At 46.2% G+C, this 25,422-nt stretch overlaps 1 protein-coding gene across 1 annotated transcript in view; it reads right to left on the reverse strand.

Moving 5' to 3' along the window:
• rasa1a (RAS p21 protein activator (GTPase activating protein) 1a) overlaps positions 1 to 17,142 on the reverse strand; it is a 36,964-nt gene extending 19,822 nt beyond the window's left edge. Inside the window, exon 1 of the mRNA XM_012828687.3 lies at positions 15,928 to 17,142. Coding sequence (XP_012684141.2) covers positions 15,928 to 16,457 — 530 coding nt within the window. The 5' untranslated portion in view covers positions 16,458 to 17,142. The remainder of the gene's footprint in view (positions 1 to 15,927) is intronic.
• Between the last annotated feature and the right edge of the window lie 8,280 nt (positions 17,143 to 25,422).

Genomic DNA, 25,422 nt, shown 5'->3' on the forward strand with positions numbered 1-25,422 from the left:
AAATATTGAGGGGTTCGCTAACAGTGACAGGATGTTTAACCAATTAAGTCTACGATCTGCTGTGCGATGGTCTAGAGGGTGTAGGTCCTGGCTCACATCTTCATAACACACGTTTTAAGAAAATAGTCAGATAGTCTGTCCTACCGTCCTTTCCTTGACCTCGATGGAAAACATCATGAGGTCAAGGAAAGATGTGAAATATAATTCATAAGGACTTAGGAAAAGACAACCGCCTTGTTAACAGGATCCGACGGCACTTATACTAGGCTACTAATTATGTAATGGCGGGTCACGTTGATCGGTTGTTGTTGTTGCTGCTGCAAGGACTTGTGGGCCAGTACCATTTCCTTTTCTTTCGTAAGAGATGGTCCAGTGTACCCTATAGGGATGGGCATTCGATTAAATTGTCTTAATCGATCGTCGGGAGAATTAACGATCGATTTTCGATTAATCATTCATATTTTTATATTAAAATTCACTATTTATAGGCTATATTAAAATGCAGTGAAAATAGAAAAAACACAGCGTGTTTCCTCATTGAGATATTTATTACAAGATGAACAACTCTTGTGGCAGTTAAACTTACAAGATGGACAACTCTTGTGGCAGTTAAACGGGATCCGTTCAATGGTTACACTTGAAAATATGCGCTGCTGTAAGCAGCGGAGCCGACAGCTAGAAGCCGGTGCTCATAAACACAACTGACCTTCGTTTTTTTTTTCTCTAACTAATTAATCTCACATTTTGAAATTCATTCATCTAGATTCATCGTGATTAAAAGTTTGTTTTCTTCTAAAGACTAAATCTTATAAATTAACGAGTAATCACTTCATTCATTATTTTAGACACTGTTGTTTAATTGTATTTTGTTCGTGCTCTCTCGCCATCAGCCAAGGAATGTATGCGAGACACAATGGTGCCCCTCGACGGTAAATCGTAAGAATTGTCCCCTGAAGCAATTCGAATCACCTCAGTCAGCCCACCGTCTTCAACTATGTTGATGGGCCGACAGTCACCCGCAACCTAAACTGCTACAGCGTTGGTAACCTTTTCACGGACTGGTCTAGTTAATTTCCTAGAGAAGTCGTGGAGTGTGGGTTGGCGACCATCTAACCTGGGACTGCTTTCTGTCGGGTGCTTTGCATTAAGGTGATAACTTAAACACGAGCTGCTTCTGTGATAGCTACATTCAGCTTGACAAATGCTACATACAACTTTAGTTTTGTCGATTGTTCTGTCATTTTGCCTCTTAAACAGAAACTTTCCGCCCAACAATCCCTCAGCTCTCTCCATCTTCAACTACCGTCTCGGTCTCTTCTATCTAACTGACTGCAGACAAGGGGCGGTTTCGTGCCACGGGTCAACGCGCACCGGAAGTAAACAAAGTTGCGTTAACTGCGTTCAAATATTTGATTGCATTAATCTCCGCCACAATAATCTCATAGAATAACGCGTTAACTTTGACAGCCCTAAAATACATAAATTACACGCACACTACGCAACAGAACATGCATTAGTTTTAATCGATGAAAAAATAATTTCATCGAGGAAATTCTTAATGATCAATTAATCGATCGTCGATTAATTATGCCCATCCCTAGAACCCTATGCTTAAGGAAGCATTGAAGCACCTTTCCTAAGCATTCAGAGAATTCAACCAGCTCTCATCATGGCTGCCACTTAAGATACCTCAGGGTCATTTCACTCAGTCAGGAACCTTCCCTAGCAAAAAAAGACTGTCTGAAACACACAACACACTTTCTGTCACATCAATAATGACAGGTATGTAATATTAGCCTGGCTAACAGCTAAGTTAGCAGACAGCTAAGGCTATACATGTCTGTAACAGCCTAAAAAGCCAACATTAGCTGCTATCTGTCAGGCTAACATACCTGTTGTATGTTAAGCCAGGTGGTTACGGTGCATAGACTAACTGAAGATATTACTTAATCCATATAGAATTGGGGCTGTTGGGAGTCCATGTTTGTGTTGAACAGCACACACATGTTGGGAGTCCATGTTCGTGTTGAACATGTTGTTTTTTGACAAGTAGGAATCAGTATCTTGATTCAAATGGCGGTATCTGTTTTTGCAATGCTAAACATTGTTGCATCTCCATGCGATTTTGCTACTTCAGTTTCAGTTTTTTTTTTTACAATTAATATGACACGTGTGTCAGTGCAGAGTTAACCAAACACTTAACACATTCACCACATCAGTAGACAATGTGAACCAAACTGTGCATACAAAATGCTTTCAATGACTACTTCTTCCAAAATTTGTGAATAACCTCAGTCAGCAACCAACAGTGTTCACCAACAGCAAAACCAGGTAGGCCTACTACAGCCAATTTAGCAGACAAAGACAGTTCAAAACCTTGCAGTTCAAAACTTGACAAAATTTTGATCACTGTAATTGAAAATATTCTGAATTTTGAAAGGAAGTTTAAACTATATGCTTGAATTAAAACAGATTATTCAGATTTTAGTAGAACGTTTTATTAATTTCTCATTGAAGCCTTGTTACCATCGAAGTGGTCATATTGCATAACCACCATGAAAACATGAAACAGGTGAAGGCCCTACATTATATAGGCTACTTTAGATTGTTAGATTGCCATTTGTAACGTGGTATTGAAACATGCACCGGTAATTTGGAATTTGTCTGGTGAAACAAATTCTTTCCGGACACTGGGTCCGACAAGAAAAAATCCTAGTGGACACCCTGGTGTGTGTGTGTCGAATGGATCTGAAGCAGAGGTGTGAGATATGAAGATTGCTGCTCTGGCAGGGAGGCTGCATCAGACAAGCGTGGCAGCAGGTGTGTGTGTGTGTGTGCGCATGTCTGATAGAGAGATACAGAGACAGCTGCTCTGGCAGTGAGGCTGCATCAGACAAGCATGGCGGCAGACACAAAGCAGATAGCCTAAAGCAACACAGTCTGCCTGCATCCCTGCTGACTCTCCATCTCTCACTCACTCTCTCACTCTCTCACTCTCTCACACACACACACACACACACACACACACACACACACGACACAGCATGATGCACTGATAACGACATTGACACTTCCTGTCAAGTGAAGTAATTAAAATAGGACAAAAAAATGCTGTTAGGATGGTAACGGTATAATATCATGCCATTTCTCATCTTGAGTTCATACTTAACACTCTGTCATCTCTCCAGTCAGCATCAAAATAATGCATTTCCAGAGTATTTAAAAAAAAAAAAAGAGAAACATTTCAAAGAGTAAGAAGATCAAGAAAGATTAAGGTATGAGAACTATTTACTCTGTACGACTGAAATAAAAAACTAAAACGCGAATTAAGTGATCACAATTGCCATAAGCCTCAAACTTCGCCAGGAACACCAGCCTGTTGACATTTGAAACGTATAGGCTACTATGTAGGGATGTGTCATCTACCGGTGTTTGCTAGGCATGTTGTTGATCTTTCCATAGCTTACAATGGCAAACCTCATTTAGTAATTGTAGGCAAGAGATTTAAGCTAACTACTGGTAACTGATGTGGAAATCTCCGACAGCCGAAATGTATATGCTTTATTAAACGCTTTTTAAAAATATCCTGGTATTGCAAAATTCATGGTGTGGCGTGATGTAATACCGCAGGCAACTATAAAAACCAAAATACCACCCACCCCTAGTGTGTGTGTGTGTGTGATGCTGTATAGCTGTGTGTGTGAGTGCTGAGAAGGACGAACATCGGGCAGAAAGGCCAGCCCAGCATAAAACCCTTATCCTCTGCTCCCCGGCCTCCGTACCAGGCTGCAGTGCTCCAGATCAGCTGTATGGCGCTGTATGCCTTACTGACTGACGTGTAAATAAGCTCTGTGTGTGTGTGTGTGTGTGTGTGTGTGTGTGTGTGTGAGGAGGGTGGTGAGTGGGTGGTGTGTATGTTAGTGTGTGTGTGCGTGTGTGTGTGTGAGCCAGCGCTGTGGAGGGGAAGGAAATCTACTGTGAGGTGTGAATTATTCTGGGCTGTCGGCGAGCAGACGTGTGCTAGCTAGGCGCGTATGCAGATGGCTTGGCGGCACAGGGCAAGGACGAGATGCATGTGCTCTATGTGTGTGTGAGTGTGTGCTCTGAGAGTGTGTGTGTGTGCGTGTGCATGTGTCTCAGAGACGTAAAATGCATTATCTTTTAGAGCACAGCAGAGGAGGGTGATGAGTGGGTGGTGTCTGTGTGTGTGTGTGTGTGTGTGTGTGTGTGTGTGTGTGTGTGTGTGTGTGTGTGTGTGTGTGTGTGTGTGTGTGTGTTTTCTGGCTTTTCTGCTTCTCCTGTCCCATGGAACCAGCACTAAATCTGCTCTGCTGATGCTGGGCCACTCATGGCCTTATGGCAGTGGAAACAGATTACATGAATCAAGCTCCCCTTCACAAGGTCTCGGAAGAATCTTCCCAGAAGAATGGCTAACTCCAAAGCCTGTTGTTCTCAGTGGCAATGTCTCTTTCAATCCCTCCCTCTCTCTCTCAGAAACTTTGACTTGAACTGTTTATCAGTCTCCCCTGCACAAGCTAATGTGTATGCATGCATGCCACTTAGACCATTTGTGTGGGTCCAGTTATGTGTGTGTGTGTGTGCGTTTTATTTGTTTTGTTTATTTGTTTCTGTGTGTATATCTGTGTTTATACACAACTTTCTGTGTGTGTGTGTGTGTGTGTGTGTGTGTGTGTGTGTATGTGCGTGCACATGTGTGTGTATGTGTGTGTATATCTCTAGAGGGTTACAGGCTGACGTGGTGTATATGATGTTTCAGCGGTAGCAGCAGCAGGAGCAGGAGCAGGTGATGGGCTTGGCTTGGCTTGGCTTGGCTCCGAGCTGCTTTTACCAGCCTGAGGAATGCGCTGGTCATGTCAGAGCATGAGCCAGAGCAGTGACGTCGTCTCCTCTTCTCCTCTCCCTCCCACTTTCTCTCTCCCCCATCCCCTCCTCTCCTGCTATGAAACCCTGAGGCTATCTGCAGCGTAGAACAAAAAGCATGGCAACCCTCTAAGCAGGGCCCATGCTGAGTCTTCCACTTCAGTGTCTAAATTGAAATAAACCCCCAGATGTTTTGGGGCTCTGGATATTCTAAAAATAAGAAGTGTGTGTGTGTGTATTTTTTCGCTTACTGCACGTACTCTGCGCACAGTTAGTCCATCTGTGCAAGTCTACTCCAAAGCGACAACTAATGTGGAAATGTGCAAGTCTACCTGCAATTCCTGCAACCCACAAGAAAAAGAGAGTGAAATAATGTGCACTCTCGCTGGGCTTCCAGCTGCTTCGGGGAACTTCAAGTCGCTTAATGTGGAGGAAGGCAAAGTTAGTTACACCAGGTTGTGGGAGCTGGGACGACTACGGTGGTGTAGCTTCTGCGTGAAACATTTTCATGAATCAAGAGCTAACCAATTCACACGCTCACGCACACACTCACGCACCACCCTCCTCACGCACACACGCCAGACGCACACCTTCCTCCACACAAAGCAGGCAAGCACCTCCACCAACTTCTCAGGTCACATGACTCACTTTCTACTTTCACAAATAGTTGTCTAAGCCACATGGGAAATGACACAGAAGCTGCAAAACTGCAAGCACCCCTTCTGAAAGGGACAGACGGATGTAGAAGACATAATAGAACGAATGGGTGGTGGTGGTGGTGGTGGGGGGGGGGGGTTGAAGTGTGAAAGGAAACAAGTGGGCTTTCGTTTCCAGTCCAACCAACGCGGTGCGTTGAGAGAGAGAGAGAGAGAGAGAGAGAGAGAGAGAGAGAGAGAGAGAGAGAGAGAGAGAGAGAGAGAGAGAGAGAGAGAGAGAGAGAGAGAGAGAGAGAGAGAGTGAGTGTGTGTGTGTGTGTGTGTGTGTGTGTGTGTGTGTGTGTGTGTGTGTGTGTGTGTGCGCACACTCAGCAGGGGCATTAATTCCATGTTTTATACATCTGGGCCAACGGATGTCATGTCATCACATGACACACCCACGATGACACACACTCAACCAAACACCGCGTCAGGCAGCATGGCACGGGTATCTGTGATGTCACAGGAGACTGCCGAACAAATCCCAACACCAAAGGGTTGTACGCCACACACTCCTCCATGGCAAAGACAATGCCTTTCTTCCTTTCTATTCATCTCTGAAAATACCACACCATTAGCACTGCTGACCACTCCATTCACTTTCTTTCCCCTTTACGCTTCCATCACGTTCCGCTCTTCCTAAAATAAGACTGCTTGTGGGACGGGAGAGGGTGCTTTCTGGTCCACCGGCATTTGCTATGAAACAAGCCCGACGTGCATTTCTGCACCGCCCAGCGTACTAGGGACCCGGTGCATCAACGGCCGTCATGGAGGGGTAGCTCTGGCGATTACTGCCCCCCTAACTAGTGACAGAGTGGTACGATGCCAACACAACGCTGCTTATTTTTAACCCCCAAACAGCACCTTTAGAGGAAGAGCACAGCCCACTGAATTATTCACCAAAATAGGAAATGGCTTATGGGGACATTCCCTCAGCGAAACACCTTGCAGTAAAAGGATAAGCAAAGAGAAGTGTGGAAAGCAAAGGACGACTGCAAAGATCAGAAAAGGAGCTCTTAGAGGCGACACAGAGAGAGAGAGAGAGAGAGAGGATTATAGAATGAGGACTGAGTAGACATAAGTGTCAGGAAGAGGGTGATAATCTGACCCCGAGAGAATGAATGAAACAGTGGAGAGAGAGGGTGAACAAGAAAGAATGTGTGTGTGTGAGAGAGCTCCTACTCCAGCTCTCGATTTACAGGGTTACGTCTCTGTGGAAGCCAGGGCAGGTCAGGGCATGTCCAGGGTTGATTGAGTTGTGTGTGTGTGTGTGTGTGTGTGTGTGTGTGTGTGTGTGTGTGTGTGTGTGATGTTATCCCTCTTTTCCGCTCTTCCCTTCTGCCATCACTCTCCGATTCTCCTTTCGCCCACTTCAACTTCCGCCCCCCCTCTCTCCCTCCTTCTCATCGTTCTCTCTCTCTCTCCTCCCTGATGGCTTCTGTCTGCTTTAAAAACAAGTGAAACTGGATGAAAAAAAAAAGGGGGTCCAGCTCAAGAGACGAGCCATCAGGGCGCATCAGCATCAGCCTGTAATGACACGGAGCCACTGAAGCAGGCGGCCAGCTGTCAGGAGACAGGGACAGCACAACGGGACGGGAGGAGAGAGAGGGAGAGATAGAGAGAGAAAGAGAGAAGGGGAGGAGAAGAGAGACGGGGCGAAAATAAGGATGGAAGAAGAACAACACAGGATGGGAGAAGAAAAATATGGAGTGGATGACAGAGAAAAGGAGAGGAATGAACAGGTGAGGATGAAAGGAGAAAAAGCACGGAAGAAGAGAAGGTGAGAGTTCAGGAGAGAAGTGGAGGGGAGGAAGGGACAGGAAGACATGGAGACACGGAGCGCCAGAGGACTGACACAGAGCCACTGGAGCAGGCGGCCAAGCGGTCCCAGCTGGTTGTGAGACAGACACAACAATTTTACACAACAGTGCGATGGAATCAGAGCCTGCCATTCTTGTGCAGAAATGCCAACCAGATGATCAGCATGAGAAAAAAACGCAAAGAAACATGGCCATGATTCAGCCAGAAAAAATGCTTGCAATGTCTTGAGAGCAGAAGGTGCCTCTTGGCCGACTCTGACACAGAGGAAAGAGCACTTCAACCAGCTTCAAACAAGCAAGAGATCCCCGCAAATCATTTAGGAGTGTGCCTGTCAGGAAGTCAGACTTACCCAAACGCTCGACCACGTACAAGGCAAAAGTTAAAGCAAACACACAAACACACATAAATAAAATGAACTTGGGGGGGGGGGACACTCCAGCAGCCAGAGACGGTAGTAGTGGGCGTACGGCTGGATGCCCGGAACGCCCGAGGTGTCCCACTTACGCTGCGTTGGCCCTCTGCTGCATCGCTCCCTCTCTTCCTTTTCCCCTCACTCCTCCGCGGGGCTCACTGCGCTGGGCTCTGGCTACGGTCTCTGCTGCTGCTGATGCTGAAGCTGCTGCTGCTCCGCGGATGTCTGTGCCGGCCGAGATGCCCGGGCATGACGGAGTAACCAGGGGGGGAACTGCTTCCGCTCCTGCCACACACTCTGTCCCATACTCCTGCCCCTGGCGCTCCTCTGCCCCTCACTGTGCCTTCGCCCCGGCAACTGCTGCTGCTGCCACCGCTACACGCTCCCAGGTCACTGAGCAGAAGCCCCTACCCCACACACACACACTGACTCACACACACACTGACTCACACACTCATAAACACACACCTCCTCCAATGGGGAGGGGGTAGAGAGGGAGGAGTCCTGGGGCGTGGGAGACTGTGGGACTGGATGAAAGGATGAGAGAAGGAGAGAAGGGGATGGGAAGGAATATGAAGGGATGGGCGAGGATGAGCGGAACTTGGAGGTTGTTTAAGTGCTAACTTGGAGGAAGGGAGGGGAAAGTCCACGCGTGCACGCGTGCACAAAAAACACGGGGATCAATAATGCATCCGTGTCATTCCACAGTGACAGTCACAGGGGGAAGGAAAAGAAAAAGATACACGACGGGATGATCTGCTGCTCGTTTTTCTCCTCTCTCCCCCTTCTCCCTCTATCACTCTTTCTCTCTCTAGGTCTCTTAGGAGAAATCAGTGGCTGTTTTTTAAATCTGTTTTTCCTGGAATCCTACTTCTGAGAAAGCCATCGCTCCAATGAAGCTGCGCATGTGAGGACACCAAGGGCAGCGTGGGTGCAGGGGAATCATGGGATAGCTGGACATAGAATCCAGGAGGAAATGAGAGATTAGGAGGGTTGAGATCACGACACAGGTGATGAAAGTGAGCCAGTTTCTTTCCTTTTTTTGGACCATCAAGCGCGCACGCGCACGCGCACACGCACACGCACACGCACACGCACACGCGCACACACACACACCTGTGGCTTACACTGCCCTGAACTAGCATGGGGGTTCGTTTTCTCAGCTCGCCCCCGTTCTCACACGGCACCTTGCTCCTCTCGGGGCACGATAAACATTAGCCACGGCTCCTCATTTCGACTCCTCTGCGGGTCACTTAGCAGCCCTGCCTTATGCAAATGGTATTCACTAACGACAAGGGTATCTTCAACCACCGCCACTAACCAATTCCCCCTCTCACACAAACGCACTTTCTCCAAAAGCCCCCCGCCCTCAAAAGTTTCCATGCTGGAAAATCAACAGGGGGAAGGAGGTGGATGGGTGGCAGCTGTGTAACAGCTTTGTTTTTCTTCACACATGTGCTCGCTCCTGCTGGCGTGACCGAGAGTGACCGTAATAGTGCGAGCGAGAGAAGCGAGGAGGGGTTGGGGTGTGAGGTGCAGATGGAAGTGACCATCCATCCATCCTCACGTCCTGGGCCCGTGTGTGTGTGTGTGTGTGTGTGTGTGTGTGTGTGGCGGGGATGCATCAGGAGCTCCTGAGGCTAAAAGCAAGGGGATGACAGCGTCGCCCGTCTCCATTGTGAGTATTCTCCACAGGAGGGTCAGAACAGAAACAACGTTTTTGCTCAGTTGCTGACTCACCGATTATTTTCGCCCCTACTCGTTACGCCTCGCTTACCAGATGAAGTGAGCCACTGAGCCAGCGATCCCTCTCTGGAAGTCAAGCTGGAGAGGAGATCCTCGATGGAGCAACAGGACATGGCTGGCCAAGATCAACTGACACCCAATTTAATCATTTAACCCAATACAGACAAAATAAAAAAAAATAAAAAAATAAATCACTGCCAGACCGTCTCATGCTTCGAAACAGTATTCATCTTGCAGAGCAACTTTTGCTGAAAGCAATACAAGAAGAGATTTGTATCTCTTTGTTCGGGAAGACAGAACAACAGGTACATGGCTCATGGGCGAGACTATGATTCAGCAGTCAGTAGAGTAGACAGTCCGTTTAGTCTTTGTGTCAGACAGCTGTACACACATGCAGTTATTCACTGGGAGCTCTGCAATACAGCTGATGGAAGTGAAGCCGACTGGTTCTTGCTCACTTCCACTGCCTTCGCTCACAGAAGAAAATCCAACGCACAACCTGCAAAATGGTTTTTCGTCATGGATCAGAGTCAGTCAAACTGAGCTGCAATTTCGTAATGGACGATTACCCTCGAGCTTTTTAGTCTTTAAACCCAGTCCCGATGCAATATCCACTTTTAGCTTGAATGTCTGTAATGCACAACAGGTTGGAGTGCATCGTATGAGGATCCTGTGAGGTCAGAAAGAGCAAGATGAACGCTGGAGGGTCATCGCAAGGCCTAGAACACACCTAAAACACCTAGAACACACCTACTCTTACTCTTAGTTTTTCTCTTCTCATTGCAAGGTATGTGGCCAGCGCCTCAGTGCTACAACCCAGTGTCATGCTGCAGCTTCAGGTATATTAGCAAGAAGGGATTTCCTGTTCAAGAGTAACATCTGGCTTTGATGTCCCAGGCTGAGAGACAGAGAGTACTAAACAACATTCCATTACTGCATCGCTATTAGATTCGTTGAATTTCAGAGGGGCAATACGTCACTGAAAAGGACAAAGCTTCATAAGGAAAGGAAAAGCTATAGATACTGTATCCCCCCCCACACACACACACACACACACACACACACACACACACACACACAGCCCAAATGTCCATAAATATGCAATAAGTATGCATTTCAAGATGACAACTAATACCTGTGGGATTGAGCTCAAAGCTACTCGACAGAAGGCACTGCATTAAAAACAGGACAACAAAGCCAAAATGGCTCCTCAGTTCATATTTCAGGACAACTGGGGCTTCATGACGAACAGCTTATCGGGGAAGTGCATATTGCAGTGCCACTAATCTTCAAATGCAACATTCTTCCCTTGTGTCACACTTTGTATTCCTTCTATTCTCCCGAGGGATCTCTGACTCCCCATCCTCTTAATGCTGTGTGGAAAATTTGAAAAATGAATAAATAATACTAAGCAATACACTTTTTTATGCTATTATCTGTTTTTGGCCTGAAGGCATTCTGGGCACGTGTATGTGTGTGTGTGTGTGAAAGAGAGATGGGGGGAGATAACTCTCCGAGGGCAGGTGTGTGTGTGTGTGTGGTGGGGGCGGGGGGGTATACCTCTAAAATATTCATCCCACCACCACTGTTTGCCCTCCCTCCTCGTCACAGAGGATGGAATGATCCAGGCTGTCTCTCCACCTCTCTCTCTCTCTGAGGTGCCCAGCTTGTTTCTCGACAGTGAACCCGTCCAGACCTGCCAATGTCTCCCTACTAGAGATGGGCATAATTAATCGACGATCGATTAATTGATCATAAAGAATTTCCTCGATGAAATTATTTTTTCATCGATTAAAACTAATGCATGTTCTGTTGCGTAGTGTGCGTGTAATTTATGTATTTTAGGGCTGTCAAAGTTAACACGTTATTCTATGAGATTATTGTGGCCGAGATTAATGCAATAAAATATTTGAACGCAGTTAACGCAACTTTGTTTACTTCCGGTGCGCGTTGACCCAAGGCACGAAACTGCCGCGTGTCTGCAAGTCAGTTAGATAGAAGAGACCGAGACGGTAGTTGAAGATAGAGAGAGCTGAGGGATTGTTGGGCGGAAAGTTTCTGTTTAAGAGGCAAAATGACAGAACAATCGACAAAACTAAAGTTGTATGTAGCATTTGTCAAGCTGAATGTAGCTATTACAGAAGCAGCTCATCTTTAAGTTATCACCTTAATGCAAAGCACCCGACAGAAAGCAGTCCCAGGTTAGATGGTCGCCAACCCACACTCCACGACTTCTCTAGGAAATTAACTAGACCAGTCCGTGAAAAGGTTACCAACGCTGTAGCAGTTTAGGTTGCCGGTGACTGTCGGCCCATCAACATAGTTGAAGACGGTGGGCTGACTGAGGTGATTCGAATTGCTTCAGGGGACAATTCTTACGATTTACCGTCGAGGGGCACCATTGTGTCTCGCATATATTCCTTGTATGACGGCGAGAGAGCACGAAAAAAATACAATTGAACAACAGTGTCTAAAATACACGCTGTCTGAAGTGATTACTCGTTAATTTATAAGATTTAGTCTTGAGAAGAAAACAAACTTTTAATCACGATGAATCTAGATGAATGAATTTCAAAATGTGAGATTAATTAGTTAGAGAGAAAAAAAAAAGTTGTGTTTATGAGCACCGGCTTCTAGCTGTCGGCTCCGCTGCTTAAGAGTACAGCAGCGCTTATTTTCAAGTGTAACCATTGAACGGATCCCGTTTAACTGCCACAAGAGTTGTCCATCTTGTAAGTTTAACTGCCACAAGAGTTGTTCATCTTGTAATAAAGATCTCAATGAGGAAACACGCTGTGTTTTTTTTCTATTTTCACTGCATTTTAATATAGCCTATAAATAGTGAATTTTAATATAAAAATATTAATGATTAATCGAAAATCGATCGTTAATTCTCCCGACGATCGATTAAGACAATTTAATCGAATGCCCATCCCTACTCCCTACCGCCTTCCACGTCCCCGATTCAGCAGCGTGCCGCTCGTCCTTCCGCTGGACGCTCTTTCTCTCAGCATGGTTCAGGCAGCTGAGCCCTTAACGCGTTCAGGAGCGGGTCACGCCAAATTTCTCTGAGATAACTCGGTTATTTTTGGCCACTCCGCTCAGCTAGGTGGGGAGACGGTGACAACACCACGCTGCTGTGTGATGAATGCCAGAGCCTCCGGCGCCGGGGGCTGGCCATATAAACCAATGATCCTACGCTTTTCCTGGGCTTCCAATCCACCAGGGAGCCACTGGAGTCCGGCTAATTAAAACACACCAGGCTATAAAATGGCTGCAAGACCAGGTCATACAAGCTTGGTCCGTGCCCCTCAGATGCAATGGGGGACAAAAAGGACACTCCACTTAGGCCTACTGGTAGTAGTACACCTTACTTACTATGTCAGTCACTTTCATTTTAAAGTCTCAACAACAAACTATGCTAGACTGACCTTTATTGCGACTCCATATCAGTTCAGGGATGTGGGTACGTGGGTGGGTAGCGGTGAGGTCTGTGACAACACAGAGGGACTACAATGTCTCCTTTGTACACAGGAGGCAGAACCTAACCGCCTTGCAGAGGTATTCGGAAACACGCTGCCTTGGAGTGGGTCGCCCCCTCAACAGCTGCACAGCACTTGAGCCTCCCTTATGCCTCTTGGGTGATCTGTTTGTTTTATTTCCCCCCCCCACAGCCACCCAAATCCTTTTCACATCAACAACAGCAGCCTCTTACCGTGCTGTTAGACGGCAGCTCTTCTGGCCGACCAATCAATCAAGTGCCATAGTTCCTCCCATGAATAAATAAATAAATAAATAAATAAATAAATAAATAAATAAATAAAGTCTCCTGGTTTGTATCAGTTCCCTAGTGCTTACTATGCTGGAGCCAATGGTGTGTGCTGAGAGGCCTGATTGTTTTAGTTCATCGATGAGATTAAGGATCATTTCCGGGGCGGCTTCTGCTCCTGCTGCTGCTGCTGCTGCTGCTGCTTACCAAGACACTCTCCTCTCCTGTCCTGGCTTGGCCCTCTCCATGGCCACGTCAGTCACAGTGCATCAACTGGCACGAGGCAAGAGCAGAGATCATTGCCTAAACTGGGTCAGTGGTCCGTTGCTTCCACACACACACACACACACACAATCACACACACACACTTTAGTGGGCGGGAGAGTGCAGAAGGCCGGGTCTGGCTGGATTATGCCACACAGGAGACAGGGTCAGTCAGAGCTCATCAGATCTCCAGATCGCTTACAGTATAGCCTGCTGAGTTATCAGAGAGAATCGAACCGCATTAATAACGGCGCATGCTGCGGTTTACCTCAAGCTCACTTCGCCTTCAATTCAGCTGGTCCAGGAACAGTTAGACTGTCACTGTCTACAATGGGAACTTGATAATCATCGCAATATTTGATCATCAGACGTCCTATAGAGAGATGTCCCTGCTTCAGAAGGCGCAAGCTCATCTCTGTCGCTCGCTTTTCTCTCACTTTGGCTTTTTTTTTTGCTTCTCTTTCTCTCACTCTGTCTCTGTCTCGGTCTCGGTCTCTGTCTCTGTCTCGGTCTCTCTCTCTCTCTCTCTCTCAGCCCACACAGCCCGCCAGCGTTTTTAAAGGCCTTGCCGCAAATACCCAAAGAGGAAGCTCGGGCTGCTGTGAGAAACTAGTGTTCCACCGCCCACTCGTGCGAAATGCCCGGGCTGCGCTGTGCTGCCATGCTGGGAGTGCGCTCACCTGCACAGCTGCACGCCGTGACCTCATTCTCCCTTTTGCGGTGGGTGCAAAATGCCTAACATCTCACGCTACGAGGACAAAAACTAAACTTGGTAACAAAATATCTCATTCACAAATACTTCACAAACACCTACGTGCTGGGTGACATGTAAGAGGATCTGTTTGCTGAAACAGGGTTCAGATATTATGGACACTGGTGCCAGATCTAGGACTGTGTATTGGCAAGAATCTGGCGATACGAGTCATGACACCGAGGTTACGGTTTCATATATTGTGATGGTCATAGTAGTAGAACACACCACCATATGCATAATGGTGTTATGTTGTTACATTGGAGTGGAAGAACTCAAATGGCTGAAGACAGATCACTCTCTACAACACTCTCTCATAGTTCACAAAATGAACTACTGTTTGCCACGAGCCTTAGTATTTTACTATTAATAAAAAAACAGTGATACTCAAGTGTATCAATATTTCCTTACATTCTTTACTGGATCCCTCATCTATTCTTTCAGTGAAATCAAAACATAGCAGTTTCTTGCTGGCTAACCACTAAACCTGAATGACATACAAGACTATCATGCCTTCCTGTCTCTGAAGCATTTGCAAGACAATGCAGTGAACATGACCGACCTGATATTTCACACAAACTGAACTGAACACAGCATTCACTGCCAACGAAAACGAATGACTCGGAAAGCACTTTTATGATTCATTAGACCAATCTCCCAACATCAAATGAAACCTGCTATTATGCCGCTCTTGCATTAAACAGCCAAAATGTCTGCTTTGCATACCTCCCCACACCCATGCATACACAATTTCCACCTAGGTTGTTCATTGCCCCTTTAAGGTAACACTGTATGTGAGAAAAACTAGTGTCCTCATAATAAATGACACTTAAGCTGTGATGCATCTCTGCGCTGGGCCATTTTGTGATTATCCGTGGCAGGCCGCCTTGGACATGTGCCACGGCCAGCTTGGACAGTGTCCAGTGCCTCGTCTTACAGACCCATTTCTCAAAAATGCCTCTGGTACCAAGCAAGTGCACACAAAAAAATATATAATATTGCAGATACTGTAAAAAAAATTGAAGTCGAGCTTGTTCAAAGCACCATTGTCCATTCATAAATAACGAACAAGAACAAAGGATGAATCACTGTATGAAGCAATGTTTGTGTCCTATAGCCAGGAGCGATGCTTAAGCAAGTTTCACACGTCAAATAAAACAAGTCCTTTGAATTTGTGAGGCAATCGACCACAAAAGCCACACAAAAGAATTAAAACAGACCACACAATTGTGAAGCAATTAACCTACACTGATAATAAAACTAGATGCAAATTACGCATGGCACTCAAAACATAAACCTATGAGATATAAGATAGCTTCGCAAATCATGGTATGAGATTGTGGCTGTGCAACCGGGCCCTTTCCAGGGAACAGTCTCACAGTGTTCATTTTGTTATTTGGGGAATCAGTTGCAGTCAACAAGTTACTGCTGCTGTGCTGTGTCTTTGGAAACTTCAGGACACGGGTTAAGGGAGAAAGCTGGATAAATGGTTTATAGGAATGATGAATTAATGATGAACTATTTCTATGATGAACTACTTTTAGTAGTTTCTGAAAAGCGTAGAGTGGGAGGATAAAGGTATGCTTACTGGTTCGTGGGTGGTGCAGACAGAGGGAAAACAACCTCCTCTTCCTCATACTCAGGACCATCCTGCAAGTCACCCTCGTCCACACTCCCGAATGCCCCGTAGGCAGGAGGGGGTGGTGGTGGCGGGGGTAATGGAGGGAAGGCTGTGGGTCCGTCCACACCTGCTGAAGTAGGTGACATCCGGCTATCGGGTCCTTCAGAGGAAGGGGAGTAGCACACGCTGCCACCAGTCCCTGAGCTTGATCCATGAACATAAGCGTGTCCGACACCGCCGTCACTCCCTCCAATGGACAATGCCGATCCAGTTATACCTGCAGCGGTCGGGTAAATCATGTCCGGAGGGCTTTCAGGGGAGAGACTGGAAGGGTGGCGAGGGCTTTGAGTTGGTCCCTGGCACAAATCACCAACCCGCACTCGGGTCTGTTTAGGATAGAACGGAAACTGGGTCGTCTCAGGGCCTCCGCTGTCTGTAACCCCTGTCCCCGATGATACCGACCCAGTCTCCTCTCCACTCATCTCTGCAGCCATCATATTTGGAAAAATTGGCAAAGAGGGAAACGCCAAGAAGGGGGCCTGCCCTTCCCCTCTGGTCCGATCGGCGTTCTGTCTGTTTTCGGGTCAGGGAAACAGCGCCAGAAACTTTCTTGGAAAACAACACGTTTAGCTAGCTGCCTAGCTAACGTAGCCTGCTAAGCTAAGTTAGCAGCACACACTCCTGGAAAAAGCTAGCCAGGCTAGCTGACGAGACACTTGAGGAGTTAAGTGTTCATTGTTTTCTGAGTTTTAAGTTTCAGAAGGAAACGAAAAGAAAACGAGATATCGAAAATGCTCGGTTGAAACGAACGACAAAAAGTAAAATAACGTTTCACTTTCCCAGTCCCTCGTCCTACCAGTTCTCACAGCAGTCCACTTGTCGGGAGTGTGAGGTTTTATTGTATTGAGTGAGTGTATATGCCCCAGTCTTTTTGTGGCTGTTATTTTGTTACCAGTTGAGTTCCAGAAAAGCCTCCTGCTGTAATTCGAAACGCTCCACTGTTGCACAGAAGTATCCAATTCAGTTCTGATCATTGATGCCGACAGGGAGAGAATGCTACACTGTTTCTTTACTGTCGTAGAAAAATCTTTTCTATCGAGATTACGGGACTGGTGCTACATTACTAGCGCTGATCTACCAGTCCCACTCCTTTCAGACATAGCCAAGCGAGCGCAGAGCAGCCCCAAGATCCATTATATCGATCCATGATATCAGCTATCGACGGTCAGCGACAAACAGGGTTTTGAACATTGTGATGACCAGATAGGATAGGAAGTATGATAAACAACAAATACGAGCATCTGTCACTTTGGGTATGTCATTTAACGTTATATGCCACGAATGTATGGAATGACAGTCATTCATAAGTGTCACCTCTTCAAACCTCACAATGCCCTGGAGCTTAGAGCCGTTTCTCAAATAAGCCTAGATAGGTTAGATGAGGTTATGCTCACAGCATTATTTTATCGTTATAGGCAACCAGCTGTTTTGTGTCAAGAAACATGCACTGCAAGGTGTCAACATCAAAGATTTGCCCACAATTATGATGATGTTTTTATTTCACTTTCACTGGAATGGAAATCGACGTATAACACAATGTAAACATTTCACCAGTGTCTTAAGTGTATAACGCGTATAAGCAAATTGCTGTTACAGGTGCAGTCCAGCACGTAATGGCTTTATTACATTTTCATAAACTAGCCATCTCAAAGGATCGTGATGAATTGCGTAATGTTGCCTACACATATACATAATTGCTCTCATAGCAGTTAACTTAATGTATTGATGTAAAACACAAATAAGAAATCTTCAAGATTGCAAGACTACAGAATCTGTGGTCTACGTACAACAAGTTTCCTATCTCAGATTTAATTAAAGGCGCAGTCCGCGATTCTAATGCAATACACTTTTAGTCAAATTCAGTGGATTATTCCTCACGTAGCTGAGATCTGTGATTCCTGACGTAAATAACTGAATTAAAAACGTAATTCAATTCAATTAAATTCAATTTTATTTATATAGCGCCATAACAATACAATTGTCTCTAGGCGCTCGTAATGGCTTTACGGTGTGCTGCAAATAATGTGAAGGGTGGTCTTTACACACACGTGAGGTGAGGGAGTGGTCCTGCTGAGCGTGTTGTTTAGTCTATATGGCTGGACTGCTGTGTCAGCGTCAGGTCTATTTCATGAGAATGCACCAAACCATCAGAGAGTGTGGCTCTATTTCCCACAATTTATAGCTAGCTGGACCTCTGAATAAAATGAATGGATTCCAGTTGATATTCCAGTTATTTCTGTCCTGCAATAAAATAAAAACAGAATAAACTCAAAATAAAATAATGTTTTGCATCATTACATCTGAATGAATATACATATAATGAGTGAGATACACATTCACTTATTTGTAATGTTGGAAATGTCACACATATCATTGTATTTAATATTAAAAGTAATTAAACACAATATGCTCTGACAAACACATGCATGTCCTATTAGTGTTTGAGTCAGGTGTTCGGTCAGACTGATTTGAGTTTTATGTGTCCTGGGCATTATTGTATTATAAAGAGTGTCATTTCCTTATACTATTCACTGGCACCAGGCTTTTATTGGTGTCTGTTGTATGACTTGCCCTTTACCCAGAGGAGGGGATGATGATGACCGATATGACTAATCAAGCACGCCTGCAGTCCAGCCATGAAAACAAGGAACATTATCCCAGATGTACAGAGTAAGTCAGAAAGACATCTTTTTATTGCCAGCTCTGTTCCCTGTTCTGGTTTTCATGCTTATTGTGGATTTAGTTGAGTGCATCTCAGGGAAATTGGATTTGGAGGCTATGGCCTTGAGCAGTCTATATTTACAAAAAGCAACTGACTGCATTGCAAGTGGATACATCTCATTCTAAAATCTGATGACATGTAAACCCCCCAAGATTATAATTCCCTCATGAAACACCTTTAGAGGCACCAACTGTCACAAGTGGCCAGGAAGGGTCTATGTGGACAGTGAAGTTAAAATGGATGAAACCAATGGTCTAACGAGACCTGACAGTAGCGTGAACAGGTATAGGGCAGACAAGGCAGGACCTTGTCCCTCCCTCCGAGTTGGCTTCTTATGTGCCTGTCTCCCTGCAAGCAGGTGGTCAGTCACTTCCCATAATCCTCTTCACTTCTCTTATGCCTTTGGGGAGGTTGTGCTAGCTGGTTCACCTCCTCTCTTCTTACTTCTCCAGTGGTACTGACACACACACACACACACACACACACACACACACACACACACATTGACACCTCCAAGCATGTCTGTGCATCACTTCATCTCTTTTCCTCTTCCTTGACACATCTCATCTCTTCTTCTGTTTCATGTCTGCCTCGCTCACTTGCCTCACAGCCTCTCTCTCTCTCTCTCCTCTTTTTTGCTCTCTTTCCCTCTACTCTTTTTCACTTTGTCTCAGTCCCCCTCCCCATTCTATCTCCATTTCCCCAACCACTTTCTTCCTCTCTCTCTCTCTCTCTCTCTCTCTCTCTCTCGCTCTCTCTGCAGAGTGGGGTTAGAGGTAGAGATCTCCCACCACTTTCTCCCTGACAGCAGTAGGTGTTTGCAGCTTGCTCTTTTGGAGCCTCGCCTCTCATGGCTTCGGCCGAGAGTGTCTCGGAGCCCAGCTGAGCGAGTGTGGTGTGACATCTGCTGTCACCCTCTATCTGTGTCTCCTCTGTGAGCCCCTGCTCGCGCACACACACACACACACACACACACACACACACACACACACACACACACACACACACACACACACACACACAACACACACTCACACAGATATATACCACTCCCACTGGCAGTCTCTCAGTCCTCTGCTGCCCCCCCCCCTGCTCTCTATGTCTCTGTCTGTTGGTCTGTCTGTCTGTCTGTCTATCTATCTATCTATCTATCTATCTATCTATCTATCTATCTATCTATCTATCCATTTCTCTTAACTCCTGCTATTTCAAAGAAACTGCTACCCCCTAGAAACTGCATCAAATGAACCTCATGACAAGATCTGGGGCTGCAGGGGGGGCAAAGCAATAGAAACACTATGGACTGGATCATCACACTTCTCTTCCCTTCGGTCCTCCAGAGAGCCTGGCTGGTGCAGAGTGTTTGGTGCATTCCCGCCTGCGTCTGTGGAATGGAGACAGAGTGCAAATGAATACTAAAAGCTTACATCACCCTCAGGAAATCTTCGTCAAATCTTTTATTTAAACAGATAATTAAGGTTAAGCCGAAATGAACAGAGCCGGAGCTGGAGCCAGAGCTAACGAGACTGGTAAGAAGATGAATAAATTATGAATAAAAAGAGCAGCACTCGCAAAAGTGGATGTCTTTACACAGTCGCAGAGCTCTTTGTTATCTTAGACAGTGTACGCCCCGGTCCCATTTCTCTGGGATGATGACTTGGGCCGGCAGCGGGAAGTCTGCACGTTCTACAAGGATGATTGGTGGGCGAGCGAGACAGTCTTTTGTCCCTCAGCCTGCGTTGGCCTTCTCCACCAATGAGCTCATGGCTGTGGGATGAGGATCCATGGCCCAGAGACAGTCCTCCCTGGAAGGTGAGGTGAGTGGAAGAGGATGGACACCTGCGAGGAGCACAGTGCCTTATCTTTTTGTCTCCTCAATGGATGGAGAAAGAAAAAAAGAATTGGAGGTATAGATGAAAGGGGCAGATAGATAGATAAATAGATTGTGAAAGTCCAGCCACCAAAACCACTACAGAGAGCTGTCACAATGATAGAGTATGTGCCAATGGAGGTAGTGCAAATGTAAGGTGATTAACAGTACAAGAATACATATTACTGTAAATAACATGAAATACAAATTGGACATATACTATATATATGGTTAGCATGGGTAGCGATGGAGAGGCAGCATCATGCCCAATAGTCAATTTCACCTCGCCATTGCTCGGAGGAGTTCAATAACCACCTTCACATTGACCCCCTTAATGGAGACCAGTTGCACATGGGGCTTGGGCCCAGACGTCCACCACCATCTCTTCGGTCTTGGAGGTGTTCAGCTGCAAGGTGGTTCGACCTGCACCATGTCACAAAGTCCTCCACCAGGCCCCTGTACTCCCCCTTCTGTCCACTCCCAACACGCCCCACAACCGTAGTGGCATCTAAGATGCATGTGGCATAACTCGTACTTGAGGTGTACTTGGTGTATATTAGTGTGAACAGGTAGGTGGTAAAACCTGCTAGGCTCTAGGCCTGCCGCACCTCCACCGGTGCCCTTTGGGCTAGCTGCGGGGTCGTCAGCCGGGGACCACCTTTCACAGATGTTTCGCCCCTTATCCCGGAACATCTCCTGGTGGCGGGGCAGTGAACAGGGACGTCTCCCAGTCACCCCCCACAGCTAGCCTTTCTCAGGAGTTGCTCGCTCCCCATGCCTTGTCCCGCCTCCTTAACCAAAGCCAAAAACTTGCCTTCTCTGCTTCCTCAGACAGCTCTCTGGTGGCTTTGTGTAGCTCCTTGCCCCTCAGCCCTAGCTCTTTAAGTAGGCGAGTCATTGAGCTTCCCACAAACCCCCTCGTGCCAACCTCCACTGGAAAGAGTCGTGTACTCCAACCGCTCTCCCTGCACTCCGCAACCAGGTCAGAGTACTTTGCCCTCTTCCTTTCGTGGGCTCCCTCCATCCCCTCCTCCCATGGCACCGTCAGCTCCACAAGCAGCGCAGATCTCTCCGTCCTGGCCCACAGCACCACATCTGGCCTCAGTGTGGTGCTGCAGATCTCCCCTGGGAAGTGGAGCTGCCTGCCCAAGTCCACCTCCATTCTCCATTCCACTCCTGGCAACAAAAGGGTGGATGCTGGTCTCCTTCTGACAGTGTCCCCCTTTTCCCCTTCCCTAAGGAAATGGGTCCTCTGCTGGCTCCCCGGCTGCCTCCCAGCGCTTGCCTCTTGCCTTTTCCTCTCCACTACCTCTGCCAGTTTCCTCAGCACCTGATCGTGCCGCCATCCATACCTGCCCTGGGATATAGAGGTGTACTTGAAGTTAGAAGTGTAAAGGGGGAACATGACAGGAAGGGAGGGCCAGAGAGATAGAAGTGGAGGATAAGTAGAAGGAAGAAGGACAGAGAGGCAGGGTAATGGAAGGTAACAGCATAGTTGTGGCTGACTGGCACACAGTATTAGAGCATTACATACTGTTGATTTTGGGAAAGACAGAGATCAGATCTTCTCTCAGCTGTGTTGTTTTCTGTATGCAGCTCATGAAGCCTTGCTCAAACTACCATAACTGAAAACCCAGCGCTATTGATTAAAGAAATAACTTAAATATCTGAGGCAGATTATTGTGCGGATGAAAGCATAACCAAGGGGGTGCACACATCATCCATATCCCTCATCGTAAATGCAACAGCTTACTTGTATATTGCAGTTGTCTCCGGCAGCCTACATATGTCAAGAGTAATCGTGTTGAAGGATGTGGGGAATAGACCTCCCCCTCTGAAGCGTGTGTGTGGGAGTCATACGAGGCCATTGGAGTGGGTGTTATTTGAAGCTCTGAACCATACATTGTCTTAATAAAGGCGAGTCACTGGACCTTCCCCCCCTTCCTAAGCCATCCAGTGAATCCCCAGATGATTTCTAATGCCCTCATCAATGAATAGTACCCTGCATTAGTATGAAACTTTAATACCACTCGGGTATGAGCGATACATGAGGCTGAGGGTGAGGGCCGAGCATATTTTTGAGAGGAAGGGGAAACATTTTTTGTTTCTTCTACTTCAGAATTGCTGTCCCTTTGGGAACCTAAAATAATCGCCTTGTCTAGCGGCTGCACGCTACTTAAAAATGGATGCAGTGTGTACATTTTAAGGATTTTAAAATGAAGGGAAGCCATGAAAGTTTAAACGAGTCCTACAGGCAAAAAAAGAAGAAAAAAAACTGTGATGAATGAATTTTTTCTCCACTGTGCATTTAGAGATGTGTGTGTGGGTGTTGAAGAAACAAGAGAAGCAACAAAGTGAGCAAGATGAAATTTCTTTGAGACAGAACAGCTATTTCTCTATGTTCGTCTAAGATACAGAAACAGCTTGAAGCGGACATTATGGGACACTGTCAAAGGGACACAATGCCAGCCATGCCCATGCTACTGTTGGCACGGAATAGGTGCCCCCCCCCCCCCCCAAGCTACATCCTCTGGGTGTTAAGCAGGTCCATGCATGAAAATCCATCATAAAATCAATTCAGCTAAATGGGACTAAATCCTGTCAACAACTACCATATCACTCGTTAGTCATTAAGTGGATTATCAAGGCTCTCTGCATTTTATGATATAACACTTCCTCATTTCCTCTTTGTTACGCAAGCATTGCAATAGTTTGAAAAGGGCTAGAAACAGACATGACTTCATAGAGCACTGGATGTTCTGCTCTGAGCGCCTAATTTCCACAAAAATAACAAAATTCAAAGAGAAGAATAAAATGAGTAATTGAATTTATGCCAAATCCACTCATGCGTGGGTGTGACACTGATGTAGAGGTCACATCCCTGTATCACCCATTCCATGGTGTGTGTGTGTGTGTGTGTGTGTGTGTGTGTGTGTGTGTGTGTGTGTGTGTGTGTGTGTGTGTGTGTGTGTGTGTGTGTGTGTGTGTGAAACTTGGGGAGATGGAGGAAGTGGATGGAGGAACGCAACATAAGGCTTTGTTGCTATGTCACTATGGGCAACAGTGGCCATGTCACTGGCCAGTTCAGTAACAGAGGGATGCTTATGTTTCATTTTTACAACACCAGCACCAAACCACTCTGAGGGCCCTTGCATTAAGTCACCGGAGAAAGGTACCTGAGTCATCGCCAAACACCGTAATCACTGGTGAATCTGAATACAGAATTCCTCCATTGGACATCAGCCCATGTCAGAACAGAGCATCTTGCGACATTTTACGCATTACAGGCACACAGGGAAGCACCAAAAACAAAACAGTGTTTGCTGCACTCGGGACACTCATGGCGCATGTGCCATTTCTGCTCTCAAAGCAATTTTCCAACGCCACGTTTTAGTGTCACATGAGCAATTAGACCACTTGAATCCTTTTGAAAGGTGTGGGGGAGGGCGTGAGAGGAAGACAGTGGAACAAACGGGAGGAAAGAGAAAAAAAAAGAGATAAGTGTGGTAATCTAATTCATCGCGAGTGGCAGCCTCGTGTGCCTCATGCTGGCTAATTTGCATGGTGTTATGAGAATCATTACACTGAACAGAGCATTGTCACACCAAATTACATGTGTGAGCGTGCCTAATGGGTCTAAATGAGGAGGGATAATGCTCAGAGAGTGACAGCACTTTTGAAGGGTTTAGATACTCATTGCATCCGTTGCTGTTTTGGGGAGCAAGACTCCTCATATCCTATTTCATCCCCACATCTCTCTCTCTCTCTTTCTCTCTCTTTCTGTCTGTCTCTCTCTCTCTCTCTCTTTCTCTCAGTCTCTGTATTTCTGTCTCTCTCTCTTTTTCTCTTTCTCTCTCTCTCTCTCTGTCTCTTTCTCTCTTTCTCTGTATTTCTGTATGCAATCTTTTGCTCCCGGTGGTCCCGTGCTCTCAGAAAACAGGACAGATCCCAACAACTTAGAATGACTTCAAAAGCAAGATGTGCTCCAAGTCCTATTTGTATCTTGTTGCTTTCTAATTTAATTTCTCACTTGAGATCAATATTACTACTCACAATGCAAACACACACACACACACACACACACACACACACACACACACACACACACACACACACACACACACACACACACACACACACACGCACACACAACAACAAATAAATAAATAAACAAGAGTTTTGTCACTTTGTGAAAATGCATCTCATGGCACAGAGCCTGCTGCTGTATTTTAATGGCGTCTCCATCTCGGCCCTGGACCATCTCTTCCTGACTGCTGTGGTGAGACTGATGGGGGGGGGGTGGAAAGGTGGGGGGGGGGGTTGTAAGGCAATAAGCAGAGTCGACGCTGCAAAGATTTTCTCCCCCAGTTTACTGCTGAAAGATGTCGATATCAGCCTGCCTGAAATGTGCTGTTCACGTGAAGGCTTTTGTCCTCTAGTCCTCTGTCAGACTTTGGGCCTTTTTATAAAATGTTGCGTAGAAACCATCCTACATTTGATCTCAGACGTTTTCTGAAATGATCGTAAGTGTGATTCACAAAAAAACACGTGTACGCCATTCCTGCGTTTATAAATCACAAATGATCGTGGAATTGTGCGCAACTGAATCTTCGTCCTCAAAACGCCCCTGCTTAATCGAATTAGCATATTCTCAATGCACAAACGGAGCGCATCCTCAATGCACAAACTCTCTGTGACAATGGCAAGCAAGAAAGAAACATGTAAAAAGAAGAATTATAGTGAGGCTGAAATCGACGTTCTGCTGATGGAAGAGCAGATGCGGGCCAAAACATTGTTCGAAAACCTGTCT

Source organism: Clupea harengus, chromosome 7 (assembly GCF_900700415.2).
Source record: "Clupea harengus chromosome 7, Ch_v2.0.2, whole genome shotgun sequence".
Lineage (NCBI taxonomy): Eukaryota > Metazoa > Chordata > Actinopteri > Clupeiformes > Clupeidae > Clupea > Clupea harengus.